Source organism: Lepus europaeus, chromosome 9 (assembly GCF_033115175.1).
Source record: "Lepus europaeus isolate LE1 chromosome 9, mLepTim1.pri, whole genome shotgun sequence".
NCBI lineage: Eukaryota > Metazoa > Chordata > Mammalia > Lagomorpha > Leporidae > Lepus > Lepus europaeus.
This window is the reverse complement of record NC_084835.1, coordinates 106,472,366-106,486,301: the sequence shown is the minus strand read 5'-3', so window position 1 is coordinate 106,486,301 and position 13,936 is coordinate 106,472,366. Positions and strand designations below refer to the sequence as shown.

The window sequence follows — 13,936 nt, the reverse complement described above, 5'->3', positions numbered from 1 at the left end:
AGTTGCAATTTGTTTCATTTTGAGGATGGATCCAAGGTCAAAGTAGGGAAACTACTGGAATAAAATTAGTTTAATAGTCATGTTAAGTACACAATCATTTCTGTTACTCAAAATTAGATGTCAGGGCTGCTGCTGTGACTCTGCAGGGTAAGCCACCCTTTGCAACGCCAGAACGCTGTGTCAGAGTGCCAGCTCAAGTGCCTGCTGCTTCGCTTCCGATCCAGCTTCCTGTCAATGTGCCTTGGACAGCAGCAGATCATGGCCCAGATGAAACACCAGGATGGAACTCCCGGCTTTGGTCTGATCCAGCCCTGGCTGCTGCAGCTACTTGAAGAGTGAATTAGCAGACAGAAGCTCAGTCTCTCCCACTTTCTCTCTCCCTCCCTTCCCTTTTATCTCCCTCTCTCTGACATTCTGCCTTTCAAATAAATAAATCTTTAAAACTTTTAAATGTTGGGAGCCAGCAATGTGGCACAGTGGGTTAAGCCACAGCCTGCCATGCCAGTATCCTGTATGAACAATAGTTCAAGTCCCAGCTGCTGCACCTCCCATTCGGCTCCCTGCTAATGCACCTGGGAAAGCAGCAGGAGAGGCCTGAGTGCTTGGGCTACTGCCTGGCTCAGCTTCTGGGGAGTGAACCAGTGATTTGAAGATCTTTCTTTTTCTGTCTCTCTAACTCTGCCTTTTAAATAAAATAAATAAACCTTTAAAAATTGTTTTTTAATGTTACAATTGTTAAACAGTGAAATGTTAAAATACTACAACTATTGTTTGAGGCCGGCACTATGGCACAGCGGATTAAAGCCCTGGTCTGCAGTGCCGGCACCCCATATGGGTACCAGTTTGAGTCCCGGCAGCTCCATTTCTAATCCAGCTCCCTGCTAATGTGCCTGGGAAAGCAGTGGAACGTGGTCCAAGTCCTTGGGCCACTGCACCTACATGGGATACCTGGAAGAAGCTCCTGGCTCCTAGCTTCAATCGGCTCAGCTCTGGTCATTGCAGCTATTTGGGGGGGTGAACCAGCAAGTGGAAGACCTCTCTCTCTACCTCTCTCTGTAACTCTTACATAAATTTAAAAAAATCTTTTTTAAAAAGTTACAACTGTTGATGCTACAATAGAAGCCCTATGTATGTTATATTAAGATTTCAGAATATCATGGGGCTGGAGACTCAGCTGCTCCACTTCCCATCCAGCTCTCTGCTATGGCCTGGGAAAGCAATAGAACATGGCCCAAGTCCTTGGGCCCCTGCACCTGCATGGGAGACCTGGAAGAAGCTCCTGGCTCCTGGCTTTGGACTGGCGCAGCTCCGGCCATTGCAGCCAATTGGGGAGTGAACCATTAGATGGAAGACCTCTATCTCTCTGCCTCTGCCTGTGCCTCTCTGTAACTCCGCCTTTCAAATAAATAAATCTTTAAAAAAAAAAAAAAAAAAAAAAGATTTCAGAATATCTTCCCTGAAATACTCCCCTGATGATGGACTTACGGGAAAACACAATCCCACGGATGTGGACACACCGTCCCCTCACTTACGATGGACCTCACGCTGCCGTATCAGGAATGAAGCCACGGCCCTGAATGCCGTGCAGACACACAGTGAAGAGCTCGTGCTCACAGAGCCCCAACCCCACGCCAAGTCTGTGCCAAGTTCTACACACACAATCTCACTACAGGCAGGCCAGAGTTCCACAGCCAGGGGATGGGGGCTCTGCCCAGCTCCAGCAGCCACATACCCCCCCCCCTCCTCTGTCAAGCTGATCCTACTGCAGGCAGGCATCCTGTCTGCTCTAGTGCACTTCAGTATTAAAGACTCCACCTCATCAAGGCTATAAAGCTAAATTCGTTAACCAGTATCTTAATGGACCTCATCTTATACATATTAAGGGGAAAAGTGTATCCTACAAGAAAGAAACTATGAGGGCCAGCATTGTGACAGTAGGTAAGGTCAATGTCTAGGACACCAGCAACCCATATGGGTACCGGTTCAAGTCCCAGCTGCTCCACTTCTGATCCAGCTTCCTGCTAATGGCCTGGGAAAACAGCAGAGGAAGACCCAAGTGCTTGGGCTCCTGCATCCACATGGGAGACCCAGAAGAAGCTCCTGGCTTCAGTATGGCACAGCCCTAGCCGTTGCAGCCATTTGAGGAGTAAGCCAGAGGATGGAAGAGATATCTGTCTCTCTCTGTTAACTTTGCCTTTCAAATAAATAAAATAAATCTTAAGACAAAAAAAGAAACTAGAAAATTAAAGATGACAGGTTATCTTTGTTTTGTTCACAAGAAAAAGAACAAAACAGAGACTGGCACTGTGGTTCAGTGGGTTAAGCCAGTTAGGCCACCACTTACAAATCAGGCATCCTATTTCAGAACAGCACTTTGAGTCCTAGCTACTCCACTTCCAATCCAGCTTCCTACTAATGCACTTGGGAAGGCGGCAGATGATGGGCCCCTGCCACTCACAGTGGGAAACTTGGACAGGAGTTCTTGGCGCCTGGTTTTAGTCTGGCCCAGCCCCTGCTATTGTGGCCCTTTGGGGAGTGAACCAGCAGGTATCTCTCTCTCTCTTTCTCTCTCTCTCTCTCACTCTGTCACTCTGCCTTTCAAATAAATAAATCTTCTTAAAAAAAAAAAAAAAGGAACAGAACAGGTAAATATTCACTGATGACAAAAGCATAAGTAACAGGTGACATCTGTGGACAGGGACTTTACCTGGGAAGAACAGAAAGGTCTGGTAAGCTCCAAGCCATACCTGAGAGAGCACTGACGTAGGCAGACTTGCATGGTTTCTCACATCTTACATTTTATTCAACAGACCCACTACCTCCTCTATGTCACTGCCAAAGCCGTAGAGTGAGAACGCAGAGTTGGCGGGACTTACTTTGGCTCTCCTATCTTGATGCCAGGGTGCTGTGTGTAAGCGTGGGAGTGTGTACTTGGGGCAGACTTAAACGCCATTGGACATATAGGACACTTGTAGAAGACTTCACAGTGAGAGCCTTGAATGTGAGACTTCAGTGCAGCCACATCCGAGTACACAACATTGCAATGCACACATCTGTTAGGAGAATAAACACACAGTCGTTAGCACAAGACCACTCAACGCGTGTCACTGAACTTATTCTCACGGCCCTTTCAGGCTTCTAAGGGCCCCTTGGAAGCGTGTTCATATTTTGCTTCTATTCATAACAAGTCACGTGATTTTCACACATGCAGAGATCATGATGAGTAACAATACAACTCAAATGGTCTATTTTGGGAGCAACTTAAGGGGGTCACAGCAGGAGCAGGAAACACAGCAAGGCCCAGGGCTCTGAGCACTAAGACTTCCGTGCGCTGCATTCTAAACCGGAGCCGGAAGTTCCCGTCCATCTCCAACCCCAAATGGCACGGGCACTGGAGAGACAGATCTTCACTAAGTCTTAAGCTCTCAACAGAGGCGGACAGAGAGGAGTGAAGGAGCACTGGCCCCCAGGCCAGGACCGCTGTCCCCAAAGCACACTGACAAGGCGATGAACCTGGGGCCGGCTGCTAGGGTGCTGGTCAGCACCCAAGTTTTTTGTCTCCTGGCAAACAAACTTAAGTAGCTTGAAATTGCTTAATTAAAGTAACTTTAAACTTGTGAAAAATCAGCTTCTCTAGAAAAAAAAATGTTTCTCTAGCTAGCCTCCTTACTTTCTGAATTTCTAATTGAGAATTAGCTCATTCCTGGCTCAAATCGAACCCTACCAAAACAAACTTTAAAACCAAGATGTCTTCCTCCCTTATCACATCTTGCTCCCACAGGAGCCCTTGGCAACACTTGCGACGCTTCCATCTGACTGCATCTCCCTTCTCCACACCCTAAAACTACTTAAGGATGGTCTCTGCGGAGACTCCCGGGGGCCCCAGGGATATACTCTGTTATAACAGAAAACACGTTTCCTGGACATGTGCAGAGCTGCCTGGGGGAGGAAGACAGCGCCTGCCTGCAGAAGGCAGAGCCCAGGGGCTTCTTCAATAAATGACACTTGAATTCTCACAACCACCCTCTCTGTAATCACAGAGATGCTTGCAAAGCCATCCAGGACTGTCAGGCTACGAATTGTGTGCCATGTGTAAACTGTGCCACACGTGGGCTCATAATTAACATATGAACATTTTCAACTCTCCCCATGCAGCTCCAGTTCAAGTGAAATGAAATTAAAGGTAAGTTTACTATTGATGCAAAAAAAAAGTTTTCTGAAATCCATGCACAAGAGGGGAGTCTTCAGAAAATTCATAAAAATGCATATGATGGGGGAAAATAAAAGTTGCTTTAATTCTTTTTAAAGCACCCTCCTGTATACTAAAAACATCAAGTACCATTAAGTACCATTAGGAGGCTAGAAGCAGAAACACCTCTAACCCTGTCTGCCCGAACTGCTATTCCAGGCAACCCAGCCACTCACGCACTCTGAACCTAGTCGGGGTTAATGCACTGTGTTGTCTTCAACAGGTTAAAGCTCCTCGTGGGGCCACTTACTCATTTGAAAACGAGAATAGTTGGAATAGACCATTTCAGTGCTTCCCAAGGAAAGCGGAAGGCCACGTAAAACAAGAGTGGGAGGGTCACGAATGAAACAGGGCGCACAGATCACCAGGAACCACAAACATGGGATCATCCCACCAAGAAGGCCCCTCCTACCCTGGCATCAAAGCACAGTGGAGAGTTAAGCTGTCATCACCTGCAACACCAAACATTGGCATCGCATGAGTGCTCCGCTTCTGATCTGGGTCCCTGCTAATGCGCCTGGAGAGGCAGCAGTTGGCCCAAGTGCCTGGGTCCCCAACACCCACACGGGAGACCCAGATGGGCTTTGGAGTGGCACAGCCCCAGCAGCAGCGGCCATCTGGGGAGTGAACCAAGAGACGCAAGATCTCTCTGTATATATACATACATAACTTCACCTTTTGAAAAAATAAATCTTTAAAAAAGAGCAGAAAGCTTCATCCCCCTCAAAGGGCAAAAGACAGGGCTGGCATTGTAGCACAGTGGGTTAGGCGGCTGCCTCTCATACTGGAGCCCCAGTTCAAGTCCTAGCTACTCTGCTTCCAATCCAGCTCCCTGCTAATGCGCCGGAGACAGCAGCACAAGATGGCCCATGCGTTTGGACCTCTGCCACCTATGTGGGAGACCCAGATGGAGTTCTGGGCTCCTGGCTTCAGTCCAGCCTAGGCTCAGTCACTGGGGCCATTTAGAGAGTGAATCAGCAGACGGAAGGTCTCTCTCTTCCTTTCTCTATCATTCTGCCATTCAAATAAATAAGCAAGTATATGACCAAGTACTATGGTCCGGGTATGTGACCCCTCTGAAACGCATGTTGAATCTTTTTTTTTTTTTTTTTGACAGGCAGAGTGGAGCGTGAGGGACAGAGACAGAGAGAAAGGTCTTCCTTTGCCATTGGTTCACCCCCCAAAGGCCACTGCGGCCGGTGCACCGCACTGATCCGAAGCCAGGAGCCAGGTGCTTCTCCTGGTCTCCCATACGGGTGCAGGGCCCAAGGACTTGGGCCATCCTCCACTGCCTTCCCAGGCCACAGCAGAGAGCTGGACTGGAAGAGGAGCAACCGGGACAGAATCCGGCACCCCGACCGGGACTAGAACCTAGAGTGCCAGCACTGCAGGCAGAGGATTAGCCTATTGAGCCGCGGCACTGGCCCATGTTGAATCTTAACACCCAAATTCTTGTGCTGAGAGTGTCTGTAGGCGGAGCCCCTGGGAGTCACAAAAGCGGGTGCCCAGGACTGTTAGTGGCTTCATAAGAGGAAGAGAGGCTGCGTGATGCCCTCCCATCCCTCGACAGAGACCCTACCAGCAGGACACCCTCGACAGAAGCGGCACTGGGACCCCTGTACCTCCAGGTATTCTGTGAGAATAGCAGGGAAGGAGAAAAACACCCGTTCCCTGGAGAAACCAGCAGTGACAGCAATGTAAAGAGGAAGCTGCGGCATCTAACCTAAAGATGGCATTTAAATGGCTACGGCCCAGCATCACGGGGGTGGCAGGGAACCCTCCTTAACGTGAGGGAAGAACCGACTCCTTGTTTGTGAAAAGACTTTCCTATTCCTTTATTTGAAAGGCAAAATGACAGGAGTGAAAGAGATCTTCACCCTCTGGTTCACCATCCCAAATAGCCAGGTCTGAGCCAGGGCAAAGCCAGCAGCCAGGAACTCCATCAGGCCCCCTTGTGGGTGACAGGGATAACCCACTGTGCCACGACACAGGGTCCCGAGAACAGACTCTAAAAGAACATGGGAGAGAGACAGCCGCAACACATGTGCCTGCAGGGGACAGAGGAGGGTCATGCGAGACAGCCCTGGAGAAGGCAGAGCTGGGGGCGCAGCCAGTATCTCACCGCCACCAGAGAGCCAGCCTGGAAAGAACACCTAATAGCCCTCAGGTCCTTTGTGCTCTGCGTTCCAGTCAAGTTTGTTTCCTTATTGTCAGAATATTTTTTTGGAAAACGTTTGCATCATTCAATCCTTTAATAATTCCTCATTTAAAAAAAAAAAAGTTTTTATTTATTTGAAAGATTTAGAGAGAGGCCGGGGGGGAGTGGTCTTCCATCTGCTGGTTCACTCCCCAGTTGGTCATAATGGCTGGAGATGCGCCAATCCAAAGCCAGGAGCCAGGAGCCACTTCCGGGTCTCCCAAGTGGGAACAGGGGCCCACGGACTTGGGCCACCTTCTACTGCTTTCCCAGGCCATTGCAGAGAGCTGGACTGGAAGTGGAGCAGCCAGGGCTAGAACCAGCACCCATATGGGATGCTGGCACTGCAGGCAGCAGCTTTACCTGCTACGCCACAGCAGCGGCTCTAAAAATTCCCCTTTCTTGATGCAGATATATCAAGAGGCAGGAAAACTCAGAAAAATATTTGATTTTTATCAATGTTTCCATTTTACCCATTAATCAGGAACAAGGCGAGAGGCAGAGAGAGCAGGAGGACAGGGACTAGAAACCTTGCACAAGAAGAAACAAGACAGGTAGGGCAGCCACGCCACAGACTCCTCTGGCTACAGAAACACGGAATTGAGAGGGAGAGAGAAACATGGCAAGGCCAAGGCCAAGCCCCAGGCAAAGACCAGACTAAAGACCAGAACAGACATTATTGGAAACAGCAGGGGAAAAATTAAGGTAAAATTTTTTTTGTATCTTCAAAACAAGTAAACATGAACTAAGCTTCTTAACAACCACATAGCCCTAAGTCCAGGGGGAAAATCTGTACTTACCACAAAACTTAGTTTAAAAAAAAAAAAAAAAAATTGAGATCTACAGTTCAAAGCATAAAATTCTAGCAACTCTGGATGAAACAAAAGAAAAGCCAACCAAGGATGGGGTTTCCTTTTTTGGGGGGCAGGGGAAAAGGAGTAGGGGAGTAGGGAGGTGTTTTGCTTTGCTTGGGTGCACAGCTTCTGGCTTAAGTTAGGAAAGATACCGGGAACTGTTAACATTAAAGAAGTCTCCCTTCCTTTGTTCAATTCAATCGAAGTTTACGTTCATTACATGAGAAAAATAAATGGAACATCTGAGGAACCACTGACATCACTGCGAAGCACACCTCCCGCCAGCAGCCTGTGGTGCTGCTCTCCCTGGAGCGCTGCCGGGAACTGGTGGCAGGCGACGCGCCAGGTCCACAGCCGGGGTGCCACGCACAGACAGAATGCAGGAAGGACTGCACAATTAACTGCGGGCAGAAATGGTACAAAAACTCTGGTTTACTAATTTCCAGACCAAAGCTTTCCTATAAGGCTAGATCCCAAACTAGAAAACATTTGTGCATTACAGATCTGGAGGCACAAGAAGAAAATGCAGTTAAGTCTGACATTTTGGTGTTGGAAAATTGGGACAGACACCCAGGAATCAATGACACCATGACCTAAATTTAAAGGAAATACAACCATTAAATCAGGCCAACCTGATTTGTTTTTATAAAGCATCAGAACTGTATCACAGCTTTTAAAAAAAAATTCACTATTAAGAGTCTAACATTAAAGTTACTAAGTGATACACAATGCTAAGATAAATACATAATTCAGACACTGTGTATCTGGTTTTGGGGGAGGATCTTCTTCACCAGGTCAAGATTCAAAAGGCAGGGGCCTGAATTCCAGAAAATCACAAGGTGGAGAATAAAGTTCAGGAAGAGTGTCCTTCAACAGCAGCCGAAGCAGCATGAGGGCTGCTGGATGCTGCGAAGACACACCTGGGGAACGCAGCAGGCAGTGAACAGGGCCATGGATGAGATGTGCGGAGGAACCCAGGGAGAAACCCAGCCTCCGGTGGGGGAGGAGGGACAGTGCTGGCAGGGGAAGGCCCCTTCGAAAGAGCCAGGTCACAAGATGGCCCACCCCTGCATCCTTCGATGGGGGCCACATGAAAGTAACGATCGCTGCACCAGGCCTGTTTGCCCTCGGGGATGGCAAGTGCTGAGACGTGGAAAACGCAAAGAACTCCGGAAGGGGTTTGGAATCCAGCGAGCGGGGCTGGCGTTGTGTGGCGATGCAATGCCGGCATCCCATACGGGTGCTGGTTGGTGTCCCAGCTGCTCCACTTCCCATCCAACTTCCTGCTAATGGTCTGGGAAAAGCAGCAGACAGCCCAAGTGCTTGGGCCCCTGCACCCATGTGAGAGACCTGGGAGAAGCTCCTGGCTCCTGGCATCAACCTGGCCTAGCCTTGATCATTGAGGGAGTGAACCAATGGATGGCAGGTCTCTCTCTCTGTCTTTCCCTCTCTCTATTTAGTAAGTCTAACTTTCAAAGGAATAAATAAATCTCTTAAAAGAAAGAGAGGGAGGGAGAAAGAAGAGAGAGAGAGAGAGAAATAGAGAGAGAGAGAGAGAGAAAGAGAGAAAGCAACAGAAGTGGCCCAAGTGTCTGTGCCTCTGCCACCCGTGTGGGTGATGCAGAAGAAGCTCCAGGCTCCTGACTTTGGCCTGGCCAGTGCTGGCCATTGTGGTCAAGTGGGGAATGAACCAGCAGATGGAAGGTCTCTCTCTCTCACCCTCTCTAACTCTAAACTTTACATGTATATGTAAATGCAGGGAGCAAGGAACAAAAATGTGCTAAAAAGGCTGCGACATCTAACCACAGTGTGACCACAGTGTGACGGCGCGCTTCCAGGGAGGGGCCAGGGACCCTGGACGCAGCGAGGTGACTTCTCCGAGGATCTGTTAATGGAGGCATCACCGTGGCACCCATGTGCACACCACCCCACACGCTGTCTAGGCAGAAGGGCACATAAGTGAACAGGATACTGACCGAAAACCAACTCTCCGCGTGTAGTGCAGGCAGTTCTTGGTGACGTGCGTCTGGAAGTGCACCGACCTGCAGACGGCCCCGCACTCGGGGCAGGTGTAGGGAGATTTGTGCTGATGGATTCTCTGGTGAGAGGCGTAGCTGCACTGGTTAGGAAGCAGCATCTGGCAGACAGTGCAAGTCTTCTAGACAAACCAAAGGGGGAGACAGCGTTGGTCCTACTGAGGATTTTCTAATATGCAAAGCACCTTGGTTAACCCTCAAAATGATTACACATCTCTCAGTCCAGTTACATTACTATAATTGATTATAAGCCCAAGAAAACAAGCTTGAACATCACACATTTAATATGAAACTTCCTGCCGTGAAATAAGCGTAAACTGTACCGTGCAGCCAGGCTCCTGTGAACCTGTGAACCCCACAGACGGTCAACTTTCAGTAGAGCTTCAATAGTGGTACTTTTGCATTTCGGCTCAGTGCAAAGAGGAGGAATTACAGAGGCGGACTTGCAAATTATGTTAGCACATCAAGTTTAACATATTCATGGGTGTATGCGTCTTAACAGGAGTTTCCACAACTCAAATTTTCTTCAAAATAATCAAAATTCCAAATTCCCCATCACTTCAGTTATTTGAAATCCAAAACACAGGAATTAAAAAAAAAAATGGCCACAGCAGTTTCAATGATTGAACTGCCCATAATATGATTTATAATTTAAAAAAAGTTAAACTGAAATTCTGTAGAGTTTAAAATCTGATTACATATAAAACTAAGTTGGGCTGAACCCGTCTTCACAAAAGGCTCTCTCTAGTTCACCACCCAGGAAAAAACAAACTGCAATTCTCACCCCCTTAGATACAGGCACTAAACACAGTGCAACTTTCCAAATCCAAAACAAAAAAGCCTTAAAAGGTAACTATAAACTGAGGGCTAATTACTTCCACCCCAAATAAACGGAGCAGCACTGTGACGCAAATGCGCTGGAACAGCGCAGACATTCACGCAAAAACAAGTATACATGCTGTGTGTCTACTCTCTTCTCAAATACACAACTCATTTTTAAAGTTAAAGAAAGCCTCAGCCAGCGCGGTGGCTTAACAGGCTAATCCTCCGCCTTGCGGCGCCCGGCACACCGGGTTCTAGTCCCGGTCGGGGCACCGGATTCTATCCCGGTGGCCCCTCTTCCAGGCCAGCTCTCTGCTATAGCCCGGGAGTGCACTGGAGGATGGCCCAAGTGCTTGGGCCCTGCACCCACATGGGAGACCGGGAGAAGCGCCTTGCTCCTGGCTTCGGATCAGCACGGTGCTGGAGGGTGAACCAACGGCAAAAAGGAAGACCTTTCTCTCTGTCTCTCTCTCACTATCCACTCTGCCTGTCAAAAAAAAAAAAAAAGAAAGCCTCAAAATACAGATTCTTGCTAGGATTTTAAACATCTTTCATACTGACAACAGTTACAAATATTAAAGTTTTTTTTAATATTTCTAGCTTTTGTATCGAGCTTAAAAATTAAGGTTGAAATTTCTGAGTGAATTAGACTAAAAAAAAAAAAAAAAAAAAAACAGAAAATTCACTTGACAATTTTTCCTTGATTTTTCTCCTGAAAAGACTAAGACCCAAACTCTATCCCTAAAAATGTTTATTATAATCAGAAAATTAGAACATTGCAGGCAGCTTTGATGTGGTGTCCTTTAAAAATAGCATCCTTTCCCTAATCACACATACTTCCAAGGTTCATACACGCCACAGCAAGGAAAATCAATCAAAAGATTCATTAATTACATAAATCTGCATTACCATGGGTAATCATTTGTCTGTCTGAACTAAAGTCCTCCATCTGCCTTCACACATCATTAATTCCAGGCAGCAAATTATAATGTCTGAATCTGCATGAGCATCTTAAAATTGTCTTACAGTTACCTGGGAATAAAATCAGCATTTTTCATACCAAAAAGTCAAAAGCCATTATTTATGTGTGTGTATTATCCACACACATATATATATATATACATGATGTGTATACACACATACTATATATACACATATAGGCAGATATATATACACATACATGATGTGTATATACACATTCTGTATGTATACACTATATGTAGCTATACACACATACACAATGTGTGTATACACATATACTATATATACACACTATATACACACATACATGATGTGCATTCACAATAGTTATATATATATACTATATAGACATACATATAAATGATGTGTATATACGCACATACCACATATATGCACTATATGTAGAAATGCATACATGACGTGTATACACATGCTGTATACACATATGCTATATACACTATGTAGATATACACACATAAATGTGTATATACATATACTTTATATGCACACTATATGTAGATATATACATACACATGATGTGTGTGCACACATACTACATAACATACACTATATGTAGACACACATATGATGTGTTTATGCACACACACTACACATACGCACACACACTGTACATGAGTGCATTAAAAAGTAAGGATTGGCCCTATTCCACCATGAGCCAAGTGGTGACTTAGGTACTCTAAACATAAATACATTCAACACATCATCTCACTTAATTCTCCTAATAACCTATGAAGAAGATAATAGTTCCGTTTCACAGGTGAGAAATGAGGTTTAGCAAAGTCAAGACACTTCTCGTTCAGGGCTCACAGCTAGAAGGTGGAAGAACCAGGACTTGAACCAGGCTGTGACAAATTCTGAGGCCTCTGATGGAGGGTCAGTGGGAGGAGCCGGGCTGGGGGTTACAAAGAATGAACAAACAACAAAAACACACAGCGGAAAACTTTGAGCAAATACACCTAAGTGCCAGGGATGACCACGCTAGGGCAGGATGAGAGGTGAGTGTGCCCCATCAGCTCCTCGGTTACCTGAAGTAATATGATCATACTACTAGCAATAAAAGGGAAAGTGCTAGCATTCCCTAAAAACTGAAAACCATTCTCACATCTCTTCCACCAAAATATATTAACAAATGGTTATCCGTCATAATACACAGAAAGTCACAGCACATTCCTTAGCTGATTGCAATTTCTTGCCTTGGCCACAGGCCCCTCCCCCACCACAGGACTCTGCACCTCACCACCCCTAGCCACTTTAGACAAAGAGGGAGGGGTCAGGATCACAGCCCCACAGTGTTCCGCCATTCCTGAAACATGAGAATGGTCACTGGGTACATGGAGACCTTACCTTGAGCTCATACAGGTGCATGCGTGGTCCCATCCTGTACGTACACTGTGGCTACGCCCACATTTCTGCCTTTGTTTACCTGCTCCCAGGCCACTGTGAGAAACAGCGGGCTACTGCGGTTGTAGACATCCTCCTCCTGGATGTGTGCAGTCAGCCATGGTTTTATCATTGACTCAACCATACCTCCCAGCCTTACTCACTGCACCTGTGGTAGGAAGCCTGTCCTGCCTCTTCCTGGGCCAGCGGTGGTGGCTTCCACAGCACCAAGGAGCACAGGCCCTCGCTTTTCTCAAACGCTTTGAATTCATGATAAAGACGCGCTTTTTCCTGGATTTAGAGGATGCACTGAGCACAGGAGCAGACAAAGACTTTGTTGTGGTGTAGAAGAATCCAGCTATTCTTTTTAATTACTTTATTTGAAAGACAGCGACAGAAAAAGAGATGCAGACAGAGAGAGAGAGATCTTCCATCAGCTGGTTCATTCTCCAAGTGCCCACAGCAGCCAGGTCTGGGTCCCAGCCACAGCCAGGAGCCAGGAACTCCATTCAGGTCTCCCATGTGTGTAGGAAAGACGGAGGAACCGGCGCCACCATCTGCTATCTCCCAAGCACATTAGCAGGAAGCTGGACCAGAAAGCAGAGCTGGGATACAATCCCAGGCACTACAACGTGACATGCGGGTGGCCCAGGCAGAAGCTTCACTCACGGCACCACAACACTTGCCCCTTTCTAATCCAAGAAATTAAAACAGCAAGAGGAGAGGATTTGGAATGCTCTCATCACCAAGAGGGAGGAAATGCCTGAGACAATGCTCACCACTGTAATATCCCGAGTTGACTGTCTGCTCCGGCAACACACCAGGACACATTCGCCAAAGTGCCGCACTGCACCCCAGAAATGCGTACAAACATGTCCATGTAAAATTAATTTTTAACAAGAAAGTAAAGTAGTTCTTAAATCTTAACTCAGCTATGCAAGTTGAGGCCTCTCACCAGAAGACAGAGACAAAGCCTGAGAAAACACACGTAGGTGGCTTTGTGCGTCTCGTGCTGTTTTGCTGATGTCATCTGGAAACGGACAGAGGTTTCAGGCCGACAGGAAGATACACAGCTAACTTCGCTCTGCAGCAGCCTCGCCTGCTCAGAGAACGGTTACCGTGTCAAGCAGCTCTGCCTTTCCAGTAGACCCAGAGCCCAGCGGAAGGTCAGCTGGGAAGAAACCATGGCCTGTCTAGGGGAGATCTGCCTGCCGGATGCCGTCCCGGGGAGCAGGTGTGCGATGGCCCAGCCATGGAGTCAGAGGACTCAGCGTGAGGAACCGCCTCAGGAGCAGGGACAACAATCCTGCGTGTTCCAGTCCAGAAAGGAAGGGGGAGAAAGGGCAGAGGAGCACGAGTGGATACACTGCGTGCCTATGCTCATTTGCACACACAC

At 47.2% G+C, this 13,936-nt stretch overlaps 1 protein-coding gene across 15 annotated transcripts in view; it reads right to left on the bottom strand.

The window, feature by feature from the left end:
* Positions 1-13,936, bottom strand: part of ZNF532 (zinc finger protein 532) — a 118,399-nt gene that overhangs the window by 43,856 nt on the left and 60,607 nt on the right. For 14 of the 15 annotated variants that reach the window (XM_062201746.1, XM_062201751.1, XM_062201745.1 and 11 more), the window contains 2 exons: positions 9,277-9,458; positions 2,877-3,053 (listed from right to left, as the gene is read on the bottom strand). The exons of the other annotated variant lie outside the window; for it this stretch is intronic. In XM_062201746.1, the coding sequence (XP_062057730.1) occupies positions 2,877-3,053; positions 9,277-9,458 (359 nt within the window). The remainder of the gene's footprint in view (positions 1-2,876; positions 3,054-9,276; positions 9,459-13,936) is intronic. 15 annotated transcript variants of the gene reach the window in all.